The sequence below is a fragment of the Haliotis asinina genome, chromosome 4 (genome assembly GCF_037392515.1).
Source record: "Haliotis asinina isolate JCU_RB_2024 chromosome 4, JCU_Hal_asi_v2, whole genome shotgun sequence".
NCBI lineage: Eukaryota > Metazoa > Mollusca > Gastropoda > Lepetellida > Haliotidae > Haliotis > Haliotis asinina.
The window spans coordinates 76,397,013-76,421,596 of record NC_090283.1 but is presented as its reverse complement, the minus strand read 5'-3'; the positions used below and the strand labels follow the sequence as shown (position 1 = coordinate 76,421,596).

General features: G+C 40.4%; 2 protein-coding genes across 2 annotated transcripts; both read right to left on the bottom strand.

The window, feature by feature from the left end:
* Window positions 1-6,483: 6,483 nt before the first annotated feature.
* LOC137282740 (uncharacterized) lies at window positions 6,484-9,877 on the bottom strand. The gene is made up of 3 exons (XM_067814528.1): window positions 8,786-9,877; window positions 8,579-8,730; window positions 6,484-7,376 (listed from the first exon to the last, which is right to left on the bottom strand). The coding sequence occupies exons 1-3, from the start codon at window positions 9,875-9,877 to the stop codon at window positions 7,355-7,357; spliced, it is 1,266 nt and encodes a 421-aa protein (XP_067670629.1). The 3' UTR covers window positions 6,484-7,354.
* Window positions 7,467-8,559, bottom strand: LOC137282104 (integrase/recombinase xerD homolog). Its single transcript, XM_067813834.1, has one exon. It carries the CDS (start codon window positions 8,557-8,559, stop codon window positions 7,723-7,725), a length of 837 nt encoding a protein of 278 aa, XP_067669935.1. The 3' UTR covers window positions 7,467-7,722.
* Window positions 9,878-24,584: the final 14,707 nt, after the last annotated feature.

The following is a 24,584-nucleotide window of genomic DNA, read 5'->3' as shown; positions in this document are numbered from 1 at the left end:
CTTTCTTGCTTTCAGGCTATTGACAATTTATCAAACACCCACTCTGACTCGATATCATTGAAATGTATAATGAACTCTGTTGGTTACTCAGCCATGTTGGTATTTCTGGCAACAGAATGACCGATTTTGCTGCTAAGGCAGCACTCAACAAATCTGTGACACACCATCCAATCCCACACTCTAATTCCAAAGTCAATATATTTTACATCTGTGACCTACTGTGGGACAACCAAGCAGTTTTTACAAGCTACCATGTGTTCGCGAGTTTGATATGGAGATTTATCACGTATCCGAGTTAAATATCAAACGAGAACGAAGTGATTACACTGAACAGGTTTGATTGTTAGTGGATACACATTTAAAGGGGGTTGAAGTAGAGTAAAATGATTGTCCCCGGCAAGGTTCTGTACGCCCCATTTCCTTTAAAGTAGTTTTCATTGTCTGTGACTTTAATCATGGCATTTATATGCTCTTATTATTTGTGAAAACGTCACCAGCATCAAAAGGAGACGATGTACATCCATCTAGGGTTCATGCACGTTCAAAAGTCCTGAAATCCCCATTGCTCTTCAATTACCTTCAGTTGCTGGTAATCTCGTGTTTTATGGTGAACTAATATTTGTCTAATTCTAACAGTTGTAGGCTAGTTTTAATTCTCTTACAACGATAATCTAGTTATTTTACTTTCCTTTGTCGACCGATTTTGTATATTTTAATTGCGTTCATCGTTGTTTAATAACTTTTAAAGTCACAATGTGGCTGCAATATGGCCGATGTGACACTGAATCTTCACTCATTCACTCACTTTGAGGTGTGCCTGATTTCAAATATATCCATTTATGATTTTAAGCAACGCTGGTAATTTAGATCTGCCCAAGCATTAGAATTCTTTAATTTCAAACACTCAGCTGATCACAGCTGGTGGCTTTATAATATCTGCTGGAACAAAGCAGGTGACTACATGATCGTGTTCATTTAGTGAAGTCTGTCAGTATTCTAGGACTGACCTCGTAATGTTGACGTTCATCCACTGATGAAGATTGGTGTGATTGTCAGTTCATTAACTCTCCGCTTGAAGGACAACGGAGTCATGCGACATACTGATATCGCATTAACGACAGTTGGTCTTTTAGTATCCACCAAGGGGAGGTCACCCACTACTGTCAGTATGTATATACGATGTCAAGGTTTTCTGCAAAAATGGATTTCGAAATCATCTAACTCGCCTGCCAACGTCTATACCAACTTTATTTCGTGTCTTAATAGCTCATAGTGATAAAATGTAACTTGACAATTGTCTCTCTGAGGTAGGCCTTCTACAGAGACCAGTTTATACTGGCGACATACTTTGTGTTGTCTATAATATTATTATAGTGCATATATTTCCTCATACATTCATATATTTTTCAAACATTATTTTTAACTAAGGATGATGATGCAAATGGGTTTTGATGATAATGTCAGTGAAGATATGAAGCATTGTAATTCTAAGAATCATCGATTAGAAATAGAAAGAAAGAAAGAAAGTCATTAGTTGAACAACATATTTATGTTAAAGTATCATCCAAACAAAACATGTTTTGGCGATTGGTGCAATCCAGTATTTTATTTCTAAAATTGTTTTTAACGATGTTAGTTCCTCTCTACAGCGGCAAGCCAACAGCTGTAACGTGACATTCCTCTTTTCAACAACAGTTACCTCCCATTGGTTTAATTCTTGTCCTTGTAGTTCTAGCGTTCGGAATGGGGACACGTCTGCTCCCACACATCCCCCCAACAGTATTAATGGTGTTCTATTTATGGATTCGTCATTAATCTATGTTTACCTTTCGGCAAAGATTTGCATTGTTATTTTGCTCATTGCACCTTACAAGGTTTGCCATTTATCGTTTGTTCGTCAGCGCATGAGGACTATTATCCGCATTTATATCATGTCACTACTCACATATTCACTCATACTGTGGGTAGTATTTTTCTTACAGGCCTGGGGCCCGTTTCACAAAACTCTCGTAAGCCTAAGATCTCGTAACTTTGCTCGTAGCATTTGTTCCTGGCATACTGTAACATAGGAGGTGCAAATGCTACGAGGAAAGTTACAAGATCTTAGGCTTACGAGAGTTTTGTGAAACGGGGCCCAGAGCATAAAAATCTGTCATCTTTCCATGTTTGCAAAAAGATATTCCCTATCACTTCCATCAATGTTGGACATAATTTCATAGTTAATACGGAACGAAATTGGAATAAAAACATACTCATCTATTCTGTGGGTAGTGGGTTGTTTTTAACAGACATCTAAAAACAATATTTTGTGATATTTTTGTAATTGATCTTTAGCAACCCATTCGTTTATGTTACAGGCGACGTACCCCCAAAGGACGAGAACTCCCGTGGATAAGGCACGTTCAGATTCTATCTACCTTCTTTTATGTGATGAGTGAGGAGGTGACCACTGGACACTTCTGAAATATCGTTGTGCAGTGGGAAGACTTCCAACAAAAGATATTTTCTACTGCCCATGCCATGGTGTCTTGTTTGCAGATTGTGTAATAAAACGGCTTGGAGTTGAATAAGAAGAAAATCCATTGAATGGTTCTTGTGATGTCTCGCCGACATACTTAACATGCAGCTTAACGTCCTGACATCTTCAAAGTGACCTTAAAATTTTAGGGGAGTAACTAAAATCGACTGGGCTATGCGTCTACCCTAATAAAGCTTGGAGATGAAGATGAAGAAACTCCAGTGAAACATTCTCGAGATATCTCGCTGACAAGGGTTAAAACGTTAGTCCGCCAGTCAGCTGTTCTTAAGATATTCTAATTCCTACGTATGGACGGATGGGCAGAGCCTAATACTATATGTCCTGGTCCGCATTAAACGCGCTGCGGAAGATAATATTACTTTTTGTTGCTCGCTTCGATTCGACTTTATATCAATGATCAATGAAACAAATATCTACATACCCTAATACTATGCAATATGTCCCTTTATGGCCAGAATCGATGCTCATGTTATTGATCACTGGATTTGTCTGGTCCAGACTCGATTATTTACAGAGCGCCGTCATATAGCTGGATTATTGCTGAGTGCGGCGTAAAACTAAACTCACTCACTCACTCTATGGCCAGAACTTTAACTATCCGACTTGGAATAGATTGAAAGAGGTCACGAATAAAGTTCAGGGTCTAGATTTTCGAAGCTCTTTTAGTGCAAAGATACTCGTAAGTTAACGTATGTTAACGCTGCCAATCCATCGTTTTGTGGCATTGTCCGCGATGAATCCTTTCACATTGAATACCAAAGGGGTCATCTCATCTGGCTGAGTTGCACCTGGATGTATGCTGGTGCTGTTCCACTAGTCGTTCTCTTCTGACACTTTCGCTCTTGATCCTCTGACAGCACATTTTTTTTCTGCTCACTACTCCAACAACCATGTTTCTTCGTAATGCGCCTGTAAAATCCATGTTCTCTTCGGGACAGGTTGGTTTCTCCCTGAATTGAATTCACCACTTATGTCACATAAAGGTATCTGTAGTTCCCTGGACGATTCTGAAAAGGGAGGCCCGAGTGACTTATACTGACCCCCATGACAACTTTGAAGTGGTTTCAAGCGAAGTAGTTTCTTAAGCTGCGTGAAGCGGTGATGTGGACGTAGAAAAGAATGACTGCTGTGAGTCGTATGATCATTCCTGGCCCGGCACTGTAACTGTAGCTCACGCATGTCAGCCAGTATACATCCGGGTCTCAAATTCAGGGCGCTCTTGGTAGTTTTACAGCCTATGAGCATCGATCTATGCTGTTGATTGGCGAGTCGGATCATCCGATTTGGTAATTAATGGGAGCTAGGAATTTCTTGTTGCTTTGATTATTATGTCGGTGTTAGGGAGAAATGTTCGATTCTCGTGTCATTTATTTCCTCCAAATATGACATTTCGAGTTTTAAAGAAATTCAAAGCAACGAGAAAATATACGTAATTTAAAGTTTGTAAAGAAACTTGAAGTAGCGAGACAATAATTGAAACAACAAGAAAATACTCCCCAGCATACCTGATTGCTTCGAGTACGTTGAGATTCTTTCATACACTGCGAGATGTATTTTTTGGGACTAAATTTTAAATAAACGGAATACGCTCAAGCACCGACAAAGTTATCGAGGAACTAGGAAATTCGCTGAAAAACAGATTAATTATACCATAAACGTGGCAGCATAGTGGTCCTTCAGGATGTGTTTTTGGATGCAGTTGTGCTCGAGATTTGCATGTGTTTTGTCGTGAAACACGATTGTACGTGTGTGCAGGAACAGTCGCAAGCGCGGCTACCGATACGTGCTGTCAGATGTAAATGAAACGGACATAAAATACTCACAAAAACGTCCTCGATGCTTCCACACCAGCATGTAGCATGTTCAACGTTGCTTTTACACGTATTTCCATGATACTCTGAGATGAACGTTCGTATGGCAAGCCGTTTTCACTTTTATTAAGATATTAAACTTTAAGATATCTTGAATTGTTTTAAAGATATCTTGAATTGAAGTGAAGGTATGTTGAATTAAATTGAAGATATCTTGAACTGAATTGAAGATATCTTGAATTGAGATGATTATAGATATCTCCAATAGAATTCAGGATATCACGAATTGAATTAAGGATATGTTGAATGATATTAATGATATCTGAAAAAGAATTGATATCTTACATTGAATTAGAGATTCAATAGAGATAGAAAGATATTTTAAATAGAGAAAATGTATTAAGGGATTACTGATATCTAAAATTGTTTTTAAGATACCTCGAATCACATTGAAGATATCTGGAACTGAATTAGAGATATCTTGAAATGAATTAAAGATATCTTAACTAGAAACAATATATGGTGGGTGTGTGGCTAAGTCTCTTTGTATTCATGGAATATCAACTCGAAGTCTCCACTGTTACATCACGGTTCAAACACGTACATGAAGTCAGATGCTACTTGATGAAACATTCGTGAGTGAGTGAGTTTTGTTTTACGCCGCTTTTAGCAATATTCCAGCGATATCACGGCGGGGGACACCAGAAAATGGGCCTCACACATTGCACCCATGTGGGGAATCGAACCCGGGTCTTCGGCATGACGAGCGAACGCTTTAACCACTAGGCTACCCCACCGCCCGGAAACATTCGTGAGAAATGAATGTAACTGCGTTGAAACTCAAGCATAACATTCGCGAGTAATAGATTAACGTGACTTGAAACGATGAGTGAAACTGTCCTGGCATATACAGACTTTAACCTGTCGTTTTCTGCAAAACAAACCTTCAAAATTACCACTTCGTGACGCCGACCGCATGACTTCCTTTCAACTTCCGCTCATGACGTCCCCAACTTAGAGTTATCTCCCTTGCTACCAAATTACTGTGAGTTGCAATGCAACTGTTGCATTCAGCGTAATAAAGCTTAATGTCTCTCAATAACTGATTCCAACACAGTGTACACGGATTTTTATTCTCAGCTCCTTCTGGTGAATGCGACCCACGCTGCCTGTGAGGGGTATAGCTGCTATGGTTACCCATTCACTGATGGGTGTACAGAGACATATCTCAAACATAGTGTGCTGCATGTGCTTCGAAACAGTTTATCTATTGCCTTCAGGCCACTGTTTGTAACATAAAGTGTTCAATGTACAATGACGGGTCAAGTCACTGGTAGCGCTACTTCTAAAAGTTGCAAAATCTTCGGTTTTGCTCGAAATATATACAACTGAATCTTTCACAAAAAGAAATCCACCTGCCGCATGATGTCAGTTTGAATGTGCAAGTCGTGCTATCCATGAAAAGTGGAGGATAGATAATGCACATGAACTGATGCTTTTTCACTGTTCAGGTACCGGTTTGAAATCGCAGCTTAAAACGAGACGTGTTTGACCTCTTGGAATCACAACAATTCGAGATGATAGCCACACGTTTAATACTGCGTTACGTAACAGATTCGTTTTAAAATGCAACAGGCCTTCAAACTACGATGTAGGGATATCCAGGAGCACCGTTCGTCGACGTTTGCGCTGGGTTAACGGCAGTTCGTCCGCAGTTGACACCATCAACATCAAAGGCAGGCGCGTTTGAGATGGAGTGGACGTCATGGCCACCGGGATCAACTTCAGTGACCTCTTGCGCTCTTCACAGATATAACCAGTTTCAGTTCACCTTTCCATGGTGGTCGACAGAGGAATTATCGTCGCAATGGAGAGCGAATCTTAGATGCATATGTTGCAACGCGTAACCTATTTGGTGGGAGCTGGCCATAGTTTTGAGCAGGGAAAACTCCCACTGGACATACTCCACTGCATGTGGTCGACGGTAATCTTACCGGGCAGCGTTATCGGGAGGAAATTCTGGCAGTAGCATTCTTGGAAGCCATGCGTGACTTATGGTCAACCCTCTTTACTGCAAGACAATACTATTCTCCAGCCCCCACATTCCACTCTAACAGACAACACAACACATTATATCAACACAGGGCTCGCTGTGCGCTACACGGCCAAGAGATTTATTACAATCATCATGATGATGATCATCATCACCATCGTCATAGTGTCACAGTGCGCTACACGAACGAAATTATTACTACAATCATCATCATCAACATCAACATCATCATCATCATCATGTCAGATTACCCACAATAAACTTATACCCTGAATGTTAACAAGTCACAGTTACACAATGCTGACGCCCGACACGTAAAACCAGAGATAAACTTTTTGAAGAAAAACTCTGGAACCGTGTTCCCTCTACGATGCAGCAGCATATGACTGGAGGGTTTACAGTAACTGAGTAGAATCAAACATATATACACATTTCATATCTAAATATAGAGATACACAAAATATATATGTGTTGAAACAACCCAACATTAATACAAGCTCAAACATGCCATATTGATAAACCCAACTTTAATACAATGTCAAAGATGCCACATCAATATCAGAGCAGTCTTATATCGGCTCTTCAGCCCTTGTTACACATGCGGTTCAATCACAACCTAGTATTATAACGGCTCTTCAGCCCGTGAATTGCATTCAATCAAAGCGAAGTATCACAGCACTCTTCAGCCTTAGAAACTCGTGATGTAACGGTTTTCTCCAACTAGGACGTGACACGCATTAATTATCAACTCAGTATTATAATGCCTCCACATCCTAAAATAAACAATAATTTCATTCACTCTCAACATACTGCTCTCTAGCTTTTTACAAAGAAAAATACATAAATTGCATAGACGCAGTATTATAATGGCTCTTCAGCACCAGTCCAAATTCTTGTTGTCAGGAAACTAAATACACATGCATAACTGACGCCAAGTATTCTCATGGCTCTTCAGCCAACAGGAAACACATCCCTGCAATACAGGAAATTATGTTATTCACATAATTATGTAAATGTTACAAATTTATAAAATTTGTCAATTCGAAAAACCAACTGACCGTAGCTGCACGTGAAGCGAGAATGACGTACTCGGCTTACACTACCTTTTTATACCCACACTGCAGCGCCATCTACCAATCAACACAACTACCCTGTCCAGAGTTACATACCCTAGAGAAAGCAATTTCCTTCTCATTCATTCTTCAACCGAAGGAAATAACATTTCTCCAGCCCCCACATTCCACTCTAACAGACGACACAACACATTATATCAACACAGGGCTCGCTGTGCGCTACACGGCCAAGAGAATCAAAGAAAGTCAGAGCCCGAGAGAGAGGGAAACCTTTAGCCTGTTTTCTAAACTATCCTTGATGTATCCATCTTTAGCTTTGTCACTTCGCCAGCGTCCATGTCTCTTGAACATCCTATCTGGAACTCCATTGTTAGCTGCTGCAGTAGCCCCACCACTACGCAAACTGTGTAGTCCATATTTCTTAATGTTATCAACAAAAGGACTGAAAGCTTCTGAAAATAATTCCCTCAACCTACTATATGACATAGGCGTATTATCTTTTCTTAGTCTATAACCACTGGCACATTTAGACACATTCCTGAATATAAAGCAATCAGAATCAGGATCAATTTTGGCCTGAACCAAATACCTTTCCAAACAACTTACCGGACACAATTTTGTATTAGTCCGACCAATAACTAGCCAGGCACCATCTCTATAAATATCTGTTTTGGATTGCTCAATAAACAACATCATATGAGACTGATAAAATACAATATCAGCTCGAGTAATATTCAATAATTCAGCCGATCTAAGAAATCCTGCATAGCCAAGTAAACAAATTGCTAATATTCTCAAATCCATTAGAGAATCACTATGACCTCTTGCATCATACAATTGTTCTAAAACAGCCGCTGTAACTGGTTCTTTCTTAACCACCTTTCGAACGAGCTTTCTCTTTGCAGCTTCAACAACATTTTTAACTAAACCATTCTCTGTTGGACTGACCAAGCCAACACTGCAATGAGCATGTCTCAAGCCATAATAAGCATTCAAAACAGGAGACACTGAATCACTTTCTTGCACAATAGACAACAAATATATTGCACAATGCAAATGAGAAATAGGCAGCGCATCAGACATATTATTATTCCTTGCCCACCTTTTCCATGCCGCATAAGCCATACTATACTTCTTGGTTGTGGAATCAGCTCTTGCATGAGATATCAAATCAGGCAGTCCATATGCGAGATCCCGAACATGAGAAGGGAGACAACCAATCTCATCTTCATAAACGTCATGAAACACGCCTGTAACAGGGACATCAACATTAACGAAAATCAAGCAACAGTGCTAACATGTTAAAATCTAAATCGTGTTCACCAAACAAACCTCCCCTTATCCTACTAGCAACATATGCTTCTCTTGACCGTGGCAGATATATGCAATCTTTCACTTGTGGTATGTATTGCGACTGTGAACACAGTATTGGCCAGAAATTAGACGACTTCCACTCTGGAACAACAAGCGTGCCAACAGCCTTACATTCAGCCATATATCCAATAACCCTGGGTATCAAACACACAGGGGGGACAACCCAGTTCATGACTCCTCTCCAACTCACAGTGAAGCAATCTACAGCCGAACACCCTGGATTGCTATAACGAGAGTTAAAAGTAGTCAGCTTCGCATTGTAGTATGAAGCACATCGATCAACCTGGTGTGGTCCCCATTTCTTGTCAATACTCTGAAACACACCTTCGCTAATCCCCCAGTCGTCATGATCCTCCAATCGACTGAGAAAATCAGCTTCTTTATTTTCATTGCGAGGGATCCACTGGATTTGCAAATCTATGTTGTTGTCAAAACAAATATTGAAAACTTGCAACGCAATAGATTGCAGATTTGATTTCATGCTACCTCTTTCAACTATGTTTACCACATTTTGATTATCAGTGAACCACTTGACCCTTTCATGTCTTAAGCCTGATGCTAAACTGTTCAAAACCATGTTCACTGCTTGAAGTTCACGCCATGTGGAACTAAAACCACGCTCTTCTTCAGACCACTGGCCATGTGACACCACCTTGTTCACATCTACACAATAACCGCCATACCCCATATCACTAGCATCTGAATACACTAACTTCCTCATACCTGCTGATTGAATCAAACGTCTTGACACATAACGCCAAATGTTGTCCAGCCAAAACTGTAACTGATGCTTACTGCAGTCAGTGAGTCTTATTTTACTCCTCCAAGACCTAGCAGTAACAATATCCATACTCAAAGATCTAGTCATTAATTGAGCAAGGCCACCAAGCACTAATTTCATAGAAATGATCTGCCCTACAACAGAAGCTACACTCCTCACTGGTACCAAACTCGAACTAAGACTCTGTACATGACGTATAGTAGAGATAAGCTTGTCAATTTTCCTGTTAGGCACACTCAATGACATTGTTGTAGTATCAATGCTAAAGCCTAACCACTCCAAAGATTGTGAGGGAGACCACAAGGACTTTTCTACCTTTGGTACAAAACCAGAGGCAATAATATCTTCTTTGACTGTAGAACCTATAGCAAGTGTATGCATATTCGAATCTCCTGATAATATGCCATCATCCAAAAAAGTGACAATTCTGTAACCTTCTGCCCGCCATTTCTTCACAAGCTGTCTCATAACCTTAGTAAATACGTATGGTGCCGAAGTCAAGCCAAATGGCAACACCAGAAATTTGTAGAAATGTATCCTACCAGAACTATCTGGCCAAGCAAAACCAAGAAACTCTGTATGAGACGAGGAAATGTCAAAGTGGTGATATGCCGAATGTATGTCAAATTTAACTAAATAGTCATTCTGACGTATATAGAATAAAGCCGTTTTCCAATCCTCATATTTCACACTAGACTTTAAAACATAATCATTCACTTTCGACAGATCCAAAATCAAACGTTTTTTGCCTGAGGACTGCACTGATACAGAAAGAGGGTTGACGACAACAGGGGGCGTGTCGCATTCACAAATCAATTTTTTCTTCTTCAGTTCATCAATAGCTTTTGTCACAAAACTTGCGTACTGTATTGCCGACTGGTTGTTTCTGGAAAACATATTAGGAGGTCTGGTTAAAAAAGGAATTTTATAGCCATTTTCAATGATATCTAGTACAAATTTTGAGGAACCAATAGATTTCCAAAATGCAAAACAGCTTTTAAGCCGACCCTTAACCAAAATCTCCGACATTCCCTGTTCATATTCTGCATAGTTTTCAGTAAGACTTTCAGTATAAACATCACCGACAGCATTTGAACATTCGTGAAAAGTACACTTAACTGATAAGTCCTGTCTCTGCTCACTAGGCCGACTGGCCTGCTGTACTTCCGGTTTGTGTTTCTTGACTTCCGCCACAGGTATAGGGGCAGTCTCTCCGGAAGTGGGTAAACTCGCCACAGGCAAAACATGCTCCTGAACGCTGACCTCTGGTACGAAAGGGCTGGTTAACTGACTGGATATGCTGAGGACCGTTAGAAACACTAGCCAGTTGCTGCACGGGTCGAGTAACCGTAGTCCTGCGAGGTGCTCTACTTGCATACGGGGCGTATCTTCCACGCTTCTGTCGCAATTTCCTGACAGCTCTACTGTTCGCACGGAAAATTGCTCGATCATCGTCAGAATTGTCGGCAAGTTCATTAGAAACATATTGCCTCACTGTCTCCCAGCCGCCTTCAGAAGAATCCGCAATCCTGATATGTTTGTTTCTCAGTTTTAAACGTTCAATTTCTGATCTGATCATAGCCTCAGCATCTTCCAGCATCTGGTTGTGAACAGATGCGATCGCATGTTGTAAGCTCTGAATAGTCTCTTCATTAAAATTGTACTGGATTTTGTTACCTTCCTTCGACCAAACATAGTCCTTGTCAGCTTTAAGTTTCTTGAGATCAGTTGTAGTTTGACTGAATTCCTCTCTAAGGGCCGATATCTTGATCTCCAGAGCATCATGAAGCTCTCGCTTATTTGTCTCCAAGTTTTTCAAAATGGCGTCAATCTTCGCCTCCATTGTCAATTCGAAAAACCAACTGACCGTAGCTGCACGTGAAGCGAGAATGACGTACTCGGCTTACACTACCTTTTTATACCCACACTGCAGCGCCATCTACCAATCAACACAACTACCCTGTCCAGAGTTACATACCCTAGAGAAAGCAATTTCCTTCTCATTCATTCTTCAACCGAAGGAAATAACATTGCCTCATAGGGCCAGAATTGTCACTGAATTCCTTAGACAACAGGGTGAGAGCGGATGGCTCGCCAGGCCGCAACCCAACTGAGCATGCCTGGGATGAACTCGGTCCATTTGTTTACACAGATCATCCAGCACCAATGGATCTCCCAGGACTCCGCAGATCTCTAGTAGAGGAATGAAATGCGATTCCGCAAGCTTTCTTGTTTTTGTCATATTTCTGTACATACTATTCTTAAAAGTGCTGGTGAAAGTATTTTCTTATCTAGAGGTCTTGTAGCTTAGCAAGAAGAGAACGAATTTTACTTAACTTGCCAAGTACAGATTTGGTCTTACTTTCAAATGAAGTTTTAGTACGTTTGGATGAACATTAAAGTATGGTGACAATAGTCTTTGTGTATATTCGCTATGAATTAATATGCAAAATCATATAGTTTGATGCTGTGATGCTCTTGAAGTCATTTGTATGTTGGATACAATTCAAATGAAATTAATGTCCCCCCCAAAGAGTTACGGGTAGTAAGACATCGTAACATATAACATACGCATTTGTTGATTATGTGATAAGTACCAACATCTCACACCGGTAGAATAACAAAGTTGAAACTCATATTAACCTTATCCATCTTCAAGTGAAATATTCATGCACTCAAAACTCCTGAGGACATAGGGACGCATCAGATGTACTCATCTGACTTTGATGTCCTCCAGCGTCCAATGATATATGTGTAACCTTATCTCCCTGTATAATATTGGAACATTATCTCCCTGTATATCTTCACATCAAAAAGAGGACTAAATAGCATGAATTGTTGTGTCCACCGTTGGCTTCAACTAATAATACCATTTATGGCATTTTTATTGTTTTGGGTTGTCCCACTGTGGCAATATGTTATGTTTGTCATTGATTGTCTTACGAAGTGATATTATTCGTTCTGTCACAATGGGGCTTCTCATTACGTTTTTGCCCTTGCATGCGTTAATGGACTGGGGGTATTTAAAATATCATTCAAGAGGTAATAGTTTCAGTCAGCTCTATACCCACGTCAGGATTACAGGTAAGGTAATGGTATGAAATGGTATTAAATATGGTATGTTGATAGTTATATATGGATCCGTTCAGGCCTGCGTTGGAACTAGTCCTCAGAAACCCATGCTTGGCGGCTAACGGGATCGGGTAGCCAGGTTCCTTAACACATGCCGTTGTAACCTAATTACAAAGATCAATGCTCATGCTTTTGATAACTGGATTGCCAGACCTCCGCCCTGCAGATGGAATGTTGCTGAGTGCGGTGTTACACACCCCTGAGACTAACGATCTGTTTATTGAGGTCTTATAAGAGTCTGACCCATTGATAAGTGAAAGATGAGTGTTACCGCTGATTGGGTAAATGTGATCACCATTCACTTCGAAGCATTTGAACAATTGTAAGCTTTATTCCATGAGAATCCATACAAGGAAATCCTCTGAGATAGATTTCCTATGAAAAGTATATCAAATAAAAGCGTCTTCTGAAATAAGTGGTTGTAGCGCTATTGATAAACATGTTTGTAAGTTTTAGTCAACGTTATATTGGAATGACAATAGATTATACCCTTAAAAAGTTGTCACAGAGGCGAGGTTCTCGAGTCTCATTTTCGACTCCCATTTAACTTTCCTTCCGCACATCAAACACAAAAGAATACATGCCTGAAGGCAAATTGCAAATTGTTTCCAAATGAAAGAGGGGAGTGGACCAAACTATCATTCTAGGGTTGAAACGGGTAATAATTGAAAGTACTCGAGTACTCACGTTGAAGTACCCGTGAGTACTCGGCTACACGTCTTGTAGACTGCGACGTAAGTGAGCCGACATCACCCACGTAGTGGTCGAGGCCGCCATGGGGTGCGATCTAAACTTGATTATGGCGCCTTCGTATATGGTGGATCCTCCAAAAGCAACCTGAAACTATTAGATTTTGTTCACCACCAAGGTCTGAGACTTTGTCTTGGGTCCTTTAGAACTTCTCCTATTGGCAGTCTCTATGTTGAGTTTGACCAGTCTTCTCTTACACAACGCCGTTTAGAATTATCAATACAATATATCACAAAAGTCTATTCCAACAAATCTAACCCTGCATGTAACTGTATCTTCCCTCCCCATTGTCATTTATACAATAAGAAATCTTCTCTTGTTCTGCGTCTTCGTTTGAGAATTAAACCATTCATTAATGCAGGCGGCACTGAGCTGGGGAATACAGCTTCCACCCGTCTTCTTTCTTGTTCTCCATGGCAATTGGTTAAGCCTATACTGTCCCACATTTAAAACAATCAGAAACAAATGAATTACAGTATAAACAAGAATTTAGTCAATTAAGACATAAATATAATATATATAAATCCTTATTCACAGATGAATCCATGGATGGTTGCGTTGTAGCTTGTGCCATTGTCATTGGATCCAGAACAATGTCTTTGCCCGATAACAGCTCTCTTTCTTGCAGCTGAAGCAAACGCCATATTAACGGCTCTGAAACATTCAAAAACATCCGAAACATAACCAGTATGTCATCTTGTTTGTCTCTTTTGTCTTGAGGCTATTAAAACTTATCATGTAAACATCTACTTTTGATAGATATTATTGAATTATATATAAAGATCTTGCTTCTGGCCAGTACGACATCGTCTTTTGTTGGCAACCCAGCCATGTTGGCATTTCTGGTAACACAATGGCCGATTTTGCTGCTAAGGCAGCGCTCAACAAATCTGTGACACCAGTACTTATTACATACTCTGATTACAAAGCTGTCATCAGATCTTATATCCATGATCTAATGCAGAAGAAGTGGGGCACCCACGTAGGAATCAGTCAATTACATGGAGCCAAACAAACTATCGGTTATACCTGCTTCGGCTGTCAGTGCACATTTGAGAAGGTTATTATGTGACGATGTCGCATTGGTCATACAAGACATACACAGAAATGTAGTGTAGTCCCCTTGACCCTTGGTATGGTGATCTACCTTCAGTAGTTAGCAATCTATTGCCTGTTCTTATATTGTATCGTTTTCTATAGTTAACTGTTTTATGTTTACATACTAGTTTTATATTCATATCTGTGCTATTCTAGTTGGTTGTACTGTCCTTCTTTGACAGGAATTTAATAATTCATATATATTTATGGTGAATATAACGCTTGTTTTAGTCACGATATGGCTGAAATATTGCCGACGTGACTCTACGTCCTGTCTCACTCACTTAGACCATTGAAGACACTGAATTAAATATGCAGCTCTGCTTCTATTGTTTAGGGGCATTTAAATGGTTATGTACTAGTTTTAAAAGAAATTCTGTGATATCTAGTGATTTTACTGTCTTTCATTGACAGATATTTATTTTGTCTAAGTTTGACTTCAGTAGTAGATATAATTTGTCGTCACGATGCGACTACAAATTACGATGTGAATTTAAATGTTTACTCACACACTCATCAAGATATGATAGACTGCAAATTGCCGTTACTTCGGCTTATTCAGTGAGTGAGTCCGTTAAAGTTTACAGCAGTATTTCAGGCATTTCGTGAATTCAAACAGTTGTAAATTCATGACAGATGCAAAATCTTTAAAACCTCGTCGACGGAGGACAGTAATTATACCAGCTAGTTCATCACATCATCAAGAAATATAGTTAGCATTTATCTCTAAAATAGGATTTCAGATTAGGACAATAAAATATAAAAAGGGCTGAGGATCGACAACAACTGAAGGTAGACCACCACCCTAGGGAGCATGGGGATTTACAGTACTTTGGCCACCTGCATGGATCCTAGCTTGATTTATACAATCCCTTCTACCATTGGCGATTGTACTGATATTTAACCATAATAAAACGACAAATATCCTACGATTAAAACAGTATATATAGCTGAATAGACTTTGAAGATATTTGAACTTACGTAGGAGGAAAATAACGTTTTTAGTATTTTAACCCCCTTAGAGGATACAGCCATTAACTATTTTGTTAATTTATTCTACCGATTATAAACTATGATTTACCTGTTCACAAAACACATCAATCGAAATTTATCAATCAAATCTGTTTCTTTTAAAAAGTCAGTGATTAAATGATAATTACCTTTACAAAAAAGATCCTTGACAGGTTTGACATTGAAATATTTGTGATGGAAACAGTTTGGCTGAAAATACTGGCTAATTTGGCATCATGTTAGAAATGTAATACTAGAGATGTGGCAGTGCCAGAATACACTACAGGTATTAATATTATTATCCACGGAAAAAAAGTATATGTTGAAGTTTGAGTGAGTGAGTGAGTGAGTGAGTGAGTGAGTGAGTGAGTGAGTGAGTGAGTGAGTGAGTGAGTGAGTGAGTGAGTGAGTGTGGTTTAACGTCGCTGGTAGCAATATTGCAGCAACAGGTATATTACGGTGCGGGGGAACACCAGAAATGGGCTTCACACAGTGTACCCATGCGGGAATCAAACCCAGGTCTTCGACGTGACGAGCGGACGCTTTAACAACTAAGCTGCCCCTACCGTCCCGGATTTTGAGAGAATTTCAAACTGAAATCGAACCGTATATTGAAAACACGGGAATGATCATTAAAAGACTTGGCAACGGTTTTGCTAGAAAATAAAACATGCCTCCAAACTTAAGTCTAGTAAACCTAGCTAAAGTTGTTTGGACAGGAGTATATGACACATCGCTTGTTTCAAATAGCTGGAGTATTGCTGAGTTTGGCGTAAAACTGAACCCCTGACTCATTCACAGACATTTTGAGAAGACTCCTCTTACCATCGCCTTATGTACAAATTAACCCAATGGGCCCAATACATGTGAAAACACTTCAACTTGCTAAAAGTTAAAACAACGTATCGTGTACTCGAATGGTAAAACAAATGAGAAATCTATACAAAAACAGGCAGATCAGCGCCCAGTCTGACTGCTTAGGGGAGAACCAGGGTCAGTTGTAATACTTGTCAGTTAATTTGCTGTAATTCTATACTAGTCGGCCTATCACAAAGTTAATCGGTACAACTTAGTACACTGGCATCCTGGCTTTACAACTCAGTACATTGGCATCCTGGCTTTACAACTCAGTACACTGGCATCCTGGCTTTACAACTCAGTACATTGGCATCCTGACTTTACAACTCAGTACATTGGCATCCTGGCTTTACAACTCAGTACATTGGCATCCTGACTTTACAACTCAGTACATTGGCATCCTGGCTTTACGACTTAGTGTCATTTGAGCTTCACCATCATGTCGTTACAAAGTTATTACGTATCAAATGCTATTACTGCAAATATTACAACTGACCCCTCGCACCGGGCAGTTGTGGCAATGAACGGTTAAAGTATAACAATCTGCTTATTTTCCAAATACAACAAAATAGTAAAAAAATCAGCCGTAAAGGAAGCTGGTATGAAACCAACAAACAAGGAAGCCGTGCGATATAATTAATAAATGTAAAAGTCAACGAAGTTTACCAGCTGGCTCAAATCACTAATATGCTAGTGCAGTGGTTGTGCGGAACAGAGTATCAACATACGGCGAAAGTGACTATAGCAATCAAGACGGACACGTAATAACCACGTCTCTGATACAATGGCAAGATATAATCCCCACCCAACCGCTGTTCTTCTTGTAACGTGATATGTCATGTGAGATGAGAAGCAAGAGTTAGCTCCCCTTATATACCTAACAAAACGCTACTATATCTGTCTGTAATGTTATCTGCTTCAGAAGAAGTACATTACAGATCTCTCTGCCTGAATGTTGGACAAGTAAACAAATAGCATACACGTATCCTCATACAGTTAAAATACAATAATGGCATATGTACCTCAGTGTGTTATTGCTTTCTTTGTGATTTCACTCTGTCGTTGTTAATGACTGTGTTTCATGTTCGCTGAGATATACGAGGGTTGAATTCTATATTGCTTGTATTGCTGCGAATGTTGATGGGTTCTCTCTCACTCACTCACTCACTCACATCCAGGATGAGAAGCATATGGGAGCTTCTACTTGTGGCGTTCATCCCCATCGTTGAGAACAAGGACTGCAGCTACTTCAAGAAATCTCAGGATAGTTTGATCCCCACTGGTACTTGTATGGAGTGTCCATCTACTGTTGACGGGCTGCTGTGTGCTGACCGCTGTGTGTCTCAGGTACAGTGTACTGCCTTTGTTTACCGTGAACACCTTTACTCGACTCACCTCTCGGCAACGGTAGGCCCATCTGTACTTTCAACGAGCTTTCACAAAGTTCATACAGGTTTGTGTCTTGATTCTTTTAGAACATGTAAGCGTGTTTGTGCATGTCTTTGCCCGGTTGTGTTTGCTTTGCTTTGTTTTTAACGCTACACTCAGCAATATTCCAGCGATATAATAATATCAGCAAATTTGTCCCGCGCGTATATCCATGCCCGTGAAGCGTTAGGAGTTTAATAGTTTAATAACGCATCTCTCCGGTTCCTATTTTGTGGGTGAACCGAGGCGGTGCTTCGTAGATATTCGAAATATCAACAAGGATGTGGCTAGTTTGATAAACACCGACCACCATATTAATGCAACTAAGACTGGGCCCACGAGAATGAAAGTACCACCTGTTGTACTCGCGATATTACTGCCATATTGCCGCTGTGACTATAACTATAAAGTCACTCATTTTCTTATCTTTTGACGTTACTCTCTTGACGTTACGCCAAGTGAACGTCAAATGTACCGAATGCGTGAATTATTCAGGGTCACTGAAATCTGGAAGCAGCAGCTCCGAAAATGAGGCTACCCTGATTGTTTCTGGCTGGTCCAACACTCCGATTCGCTTTGCGGCATTCAACTTTCAGAGTTATAACTGGACGCACATGAAAGCAGGTAAAACGATCTTCCATTGTAATTGTTGGGCGTGTCTGTGAATGTGTTTTGTTTGTGTACTTTCATTAAAAGTAACTACCAAGATTGTTGACTTTTCCATATGGGACATTTTCTGGACAAACTACTCACAGTGTCCTTGAATTGCATTTGTCTTGACAGTATGAGTTGAAACAAGAACCCCCCAAACCACTGCCTGCTCTATTTCATTACCAATGCCTGTTCGTACTTCAACTTCAATACCGTTGCCTGCGCCACCCCAATACCACTGTCTGCGTGACCTTAGAGCCACTGCTTTCTCGACGTCAATACCACTGCTTGCTCAACGTCAACACCACTGCCGGTTAGACCTCAGTACCTCTGCTCGCACGACCTCAATACCCCTGCCTGCTCAACCTCAATATCACTTGACCTCACTACTAGTACATGCATACTACCAAGATAAGTGGTTTGCATGAAAATATATTTGGTGTGTCCTTGTCAAGAGGTGAGTGGAATATATTTTTGCCCTGTCTGCTGCAGAGTCGGCCTTTTCAGCTTTGGTCTATCATCCGGGTGACGGAATGTTGTACTTCTCTAGGAATTCAATGGTTGTCTTCTCATGTGCATGGAACCCTTGGCCGTCGCCACAGAAGAGTGTGCAAAGCTTTCAAACAACGCGTGAGTGGGATTTTATGCCGCATGTCGACATGTCAGAAATATCAGGGCACACAGGGCACACAGGGCACACAGGGCACACAACTCTGGCGTTCAGGACTCGCACACTGTACCATGAGAGGAACCAAATCCGGTACCTTTTGAGTGATAAGCGAACGCGTTAGATCTAAACACATTTAATGGTCAAAATCCTGAATTGAATACATATTAATTTTGATGAATTCCATCTAAATTTGTTTAAGCACGTGCGCTATCAGCATAAACACCACATGAGTATAAGCAAGCTCAGAATGTATAATATTGATGGTGCATATAATGTTAAATTTTAAATCCTTGGATTTAAAACACGTTTTCTCTTACCGTATTTTAAAACACAAATAAGCATTGTCAGGAATTCAAGCTTTCAAGTTTGTGCCATGTTGCTTGTGCGATTCAATATAGCTCGAAGACTACTACAAAGTTACAAGATTGACACAATATTTATCTCGAACACACAAACCAAACTAGGATGACTGTGACAACGAAAACCGACATAGTAATGCACATAGCACAAATACGTAGATGATAAATTCATGGATGAAAAAGATTGCAGGTTTGCCTCTCGCTGTGCCCCAAGCTCGCTTGTCAACCTTGTAAAATCTACAATAAATGATTTCAGCATTGCACCGTTCATTCTATTTGAGGAATCGAACTTTTGAAGCATTTCTCGTGTTTCAGACTTCTTTGCTGCTATTGTCACGTTGTCACTAGACGTAAAGGAAAATTTCATGTTTGTTCTGATACGCCATGGCAAGGGGATGGCCGATCCAAGCACATTAGTTCAAGTGGTCCGTGTTAACTTGAAGCAGGGGAAGCAAGATGCTGTGATGAACAGAACAGGGAACTATATGCAGCTGGGAAATAACCTGGCTGTTGACTCAGATTCAAGGTAGGAGTGAGTGAGTGAGTGAGTTAGTTAGTGAGGTGGTCAGTAGTCCTGTCATTTCACTGACCACCATGTCAGATATATGTTTTAGCATGTCGCCAAAATTAATGCCAAAATGGCAACAACAAAAAATTAAATAAATAAAAAAAAATCCCCCCTCCCCCCAAAAATAAAAAAAAAAAAAAATCACAGTACCGACAGATCGAAAACGTATAAAGTATTAATATAGATAGATTTACTTGCCATTCATACATTGCAATGTCGCATGCACTGATGGGCAAATTAACTACCCAGTCATCAGAAAAGTGAATGTTTCAAAACATCCATTAAATAAACAGTAGACCCAACATCTTCGACTATCTCTAGGGTATACGTTCCGGCAAATCTCCGCTATTATCCTGGTTGCACCTACGGCTCGGCCCGATAATTTCATCACCTCCCTTTTGCTGTCGTTTTATCCAATCAGGTGTCTACGCTAGGAAGTTGAGTGCACCAATCACAGGCCTTCTGTCCAAATTCTTTGGTAAACTGCAGAAACAACTGACTTCGATGGGATCCCTTTAACATAGACAAGTTGACTCCTGTTCAGAAAAAGAAATCCGAATATTTTTTTCCCAGCATCTGTCACATAGCGAGAAAATCTACGCTGTTGCCGCCATCTTTGTTGACATTCGCAAGCTCGGTTGTGACGGCTTTTCTGATTGGCTACTGTATGAAATCCAAGCCAGCAAATAGAGACAACAAAATTATCTGGGCGTGCCGTAGATTCAAAGGGACTTTATCTGAACATACACCTGGTTATTATTGAGCATGTAGATTCAACAAAACCAACGAACTTCTGTGCAATAAGGTTTTAACATATAGTTATGGTGCTAAAAGATAAAATGATTAGAACCATTAGAACTATTTACAGACTGTCGTCACAAAGATGAAATATTGTGCGGCGTGAAACTAAAATCACTCTTTCACTAAGCCTCCTACGGGTTCTGCCTGTAGCTTAGAATAGTGCACACACCGTTCTGAAGACTCCTAACTTCGCTATACCAATGCCTCTCTCTTGCTCTTCTGAAGTCAAACCGGTAACATAGAAAAACTCATTGAGATTCGAAAAAATATTCTTAAAAAGATGTTTTTGCGCGTCAAGTACATTGTTACGGTTAATAATTGCCGTGACAAAAGTTTTAAGAAATCCCCTATGACCCAGCAATATATAGCACTGACAAGTTCCGAATATTCAGTAATATGTATCTACCAAAGAGTAAGATGCAATTATTCAGAATAGAGGTTTCTTTACAATGCAGTTGAGTCCAATCTAAAGGAATGGGTCACAAAGTATAATATCAGCTCACCAAAGTCTTGGTTTTCAGTGAAGAACAGGTCTAACTACTAAGTTAGTCAGCGAGAGGTCTTGAACGTTGGTCAGAAGTTGACGAAGAGACAGATGTAGGTAGGCCGAATGATGACACAACTGCTGTAGAAGTCTGTGTGTTTCTCGTCAACAGAATAACCAGCCTCTATAAAGCTATATTCACTGATTCTTGAGCATTCCAGCAAAGTATAGAACCTTCGCGATCCACCTCGTGTTTACCAATAGTCAAAACACATTTTCATATACAGAAGAGTTGTTAAAGAGGGACAACTCTAAAGCGCTACTTTAAAAGGCGTGCCCCTAAAATACTATTACCAATGATACGAAATGTGATTTGTGGACTGAAAACAGTGATTGTTAAATATCAATAGAAAACTTTGTTTTTCAGAAGTTTGTTCCTTGCGTTGAATGGCGAGATTCTCAGATATTCTTACGACCTGAATTCTAATCCAAACTCGCTGTGGATAATGGAGGCTGGTGTTACAACACCACTTGACTTTGATGGTAAGATGTCTACTCCATGCTGGCCCATGTCTGTACAATGAGCATAGGGAACTAAGCTTGAAAAAGGAGACTAACGAGGGTTGATGCATGCCGTCGTGTTCCTGTTGCGCTGATCGATGCTCCTGTCGCCTGCTTCACAATATACTATTTACAGACAGTAGTTATATAGCTGGAATGTTGCAGTATCTGCCACATGGCAGGTCGCGTGCCACCGTGTGGCTGAAATGTCGCGGACTTTGGCGTGAAACAAATGATGAACAATATAACAAAATAATACATCGTAATTTTTAATGTTTAACATGCTTTTCGTTTAAACAAAATATATCTCATGATGATTCAACTCACATCAAGTATTTACGTACCCTTCAGATAAATGCGTACACTTTAGCTCATCATGTACACTAGAGCTCACCATGCACCCTTCATCATCATGTACACTATATGCACCCTTCATCATCATGCACACTACATGCACCCTTCATCATCATGTACACTACATGCACCCTTCATCATCATGTACACTACATGCACCCTTTATTATCATGAACACTACATGCACCCTTCATCATCATGTACACTACATGCACCCTTCATCATCATGAACAGTACATGCACCCTTCATCATCATGAACAGTACATGCACCCTTCATCATCATGTACACTACATGCACCCTTCATGATCACGTACACTACAGGCACCCTTCATCATCATGTACACTACAGGCACCCTTCATCATCACGAACACTACATGCACCCTTCATGATCACGTACACTACAGGCACCCTTCATCATCATGTACACTACAGGCACCCTTCATCATCACGAACACTACATGCACCCTTCATCATCATGAACACCACATGCACCCTTCATCATCATGTACACTACATGCACCCTTCATCATCATGAACACTACATGCACCCTTCATCATCATGTACACTACATGCACCCTTCATCATCATCACCCTACACTACAGCTCACCATGCACCCTTCAACTGATGTACATAGCAGCTGACCTCGTACCCTACAGCTCATCAGGTACCCTTCAGCTCACGGTACATATTTCAGCTCATATTTCACATCATGTACACCTATGTTCATCACGTATCCTTCAGCTAATCTTGTAATCTAAAACACACCTAGTACCCTTCAGCTCATCACGCATCCTTCAGGTAATCTTGTAATCTACAACACACCTAGTATTCTTCAGCTCATCACGTATTCGTCAGCTAATTGTGTAATCTACAACACACCTAGTACCCTTCAGCTCATCACGTATTCGTCAGCTAATCGTGTAATATACAACACACCTAGTACCCTTCAGCTCATCACGTATCCTTCAGCTAATCTTGTAATCTGCAAGACACCTAGTACCCTTCAGCTCATCACGTATCCTTCAGCTAATCGTGTAATCTACAACACACCTAGTACCCTTCAGCTCATCACGTATTCTACCGCTTATCATGTAATCCTTTTGCTCATCACATACGTTTCAGCTCAACATGCACACTTCAGCTCATCCATTACCCCCAGCTCATCGCATTCTCTTCAGCTCATCACGTGTCCTTTAGCTCATTACGTTTTCTTCAACCCACCACGTACTCTCTTCAGCTCACCATACTTCATCATGTACACTTATGCTCATCACGTACACTTCAGCTCATCATATACGCTTCAGCAGGTACCTTATCGTTTACGTTACAGTGCGAGGGAGATAGTTCTTAATCTTTCAATATGCAGTATTCTCATTCAGGACAGCTTATTTACATCGGACGAGGTACTACCGTCATATGTTTGATGAAAGGTCATGGCCACGCGTACGTACAGACAGATGCATGCAAGGTTCCAGCAGATGATAGAAACGTCGTCGACATAATTGCAACACAAGATCTCGTTGTATACATGCACGATGATGGGTGAGTATATAAGGCCGTGAAGGATGTCATGTATGCATCATGTGATAGACACTTGGAATTTCCAGATCCTGGGCTCACGTGCACAAAGCGAACTTAGTGCTTCAAAGATTCTCCGACATAGGCTTAAGGCAGTTGTGACGCGTGAAGGTCCGGGATAGAATAGGTCTTCAGCAACCCATGCTTGGCCTAAAAGGCGACTATGCTTGTGGTAAGCATTCTCTTCCCACAGAGGTTACTTGTCATATCTTCCTACGAACCTCTGTTCTAATACGGCCATATTTCGCGGTTCTTAAAAAATCTCCTAGCGGCAAAAAATAGCAGCAGATTTATCTCCCTTTTTTCTGTCCAATCAGAACACGTGTTACATCGACCTAGATTCAGCTTGACAAATGAAAGCAATGCGGAGAAACAAATATGATATGGCTGAGTTCTGTCTAGAAGAAACATTTGAGTATCGCGCTCGGGAAGAGGTTCTAGTTTTCACGATGCATCCGGAAATTACCGAGATCTTACGAAGGATCACTTTTGAAACAAGGTCGCTGATTGCACTACTAAATCTGATTGCCTCCAATCACGAGTCTTGAACACTCGCACCATGAAAGGGTCGTATTAGAACAGAGCTTACGTAGGAAGATATGACAAGTAACCTCTATGGGAAGAGAATGGTGGTAAGAGGCCACT

Excerpts from the sequence above, each read along its gene's own strand:
- LOC137282104 (XM_067813834.1), bottom strand. The coding sequence starts at position 8,559 with ATGTCTGATGCGCTGCCTATTTCTCATTTGCATTGTGCAATATATTTG.
- LOC137282740 (XM_067814528.1), bottom strand. The coding sequence starts at position 9,877 with ATGTCATTGAGTGTGCCTAACAGGAAAATTGACAAGCTTATCTCTACT. Across the intron at positions 8,731-8,785 it reads TGTTTGGTGAACACGATTTA|ACAGGCGTGTTTCATGACGT; the intron begins GATTTTAACATG and ends GATGTCCCTGTT. Across the intron at positions 7,377-8,578 it reads GCTTATGCGGCATGGAAAAG|GGATGTGTTTCCTGTTGGCT; the intron begins GTGGGCAAGGAA and ends CCTGTATTGCAG.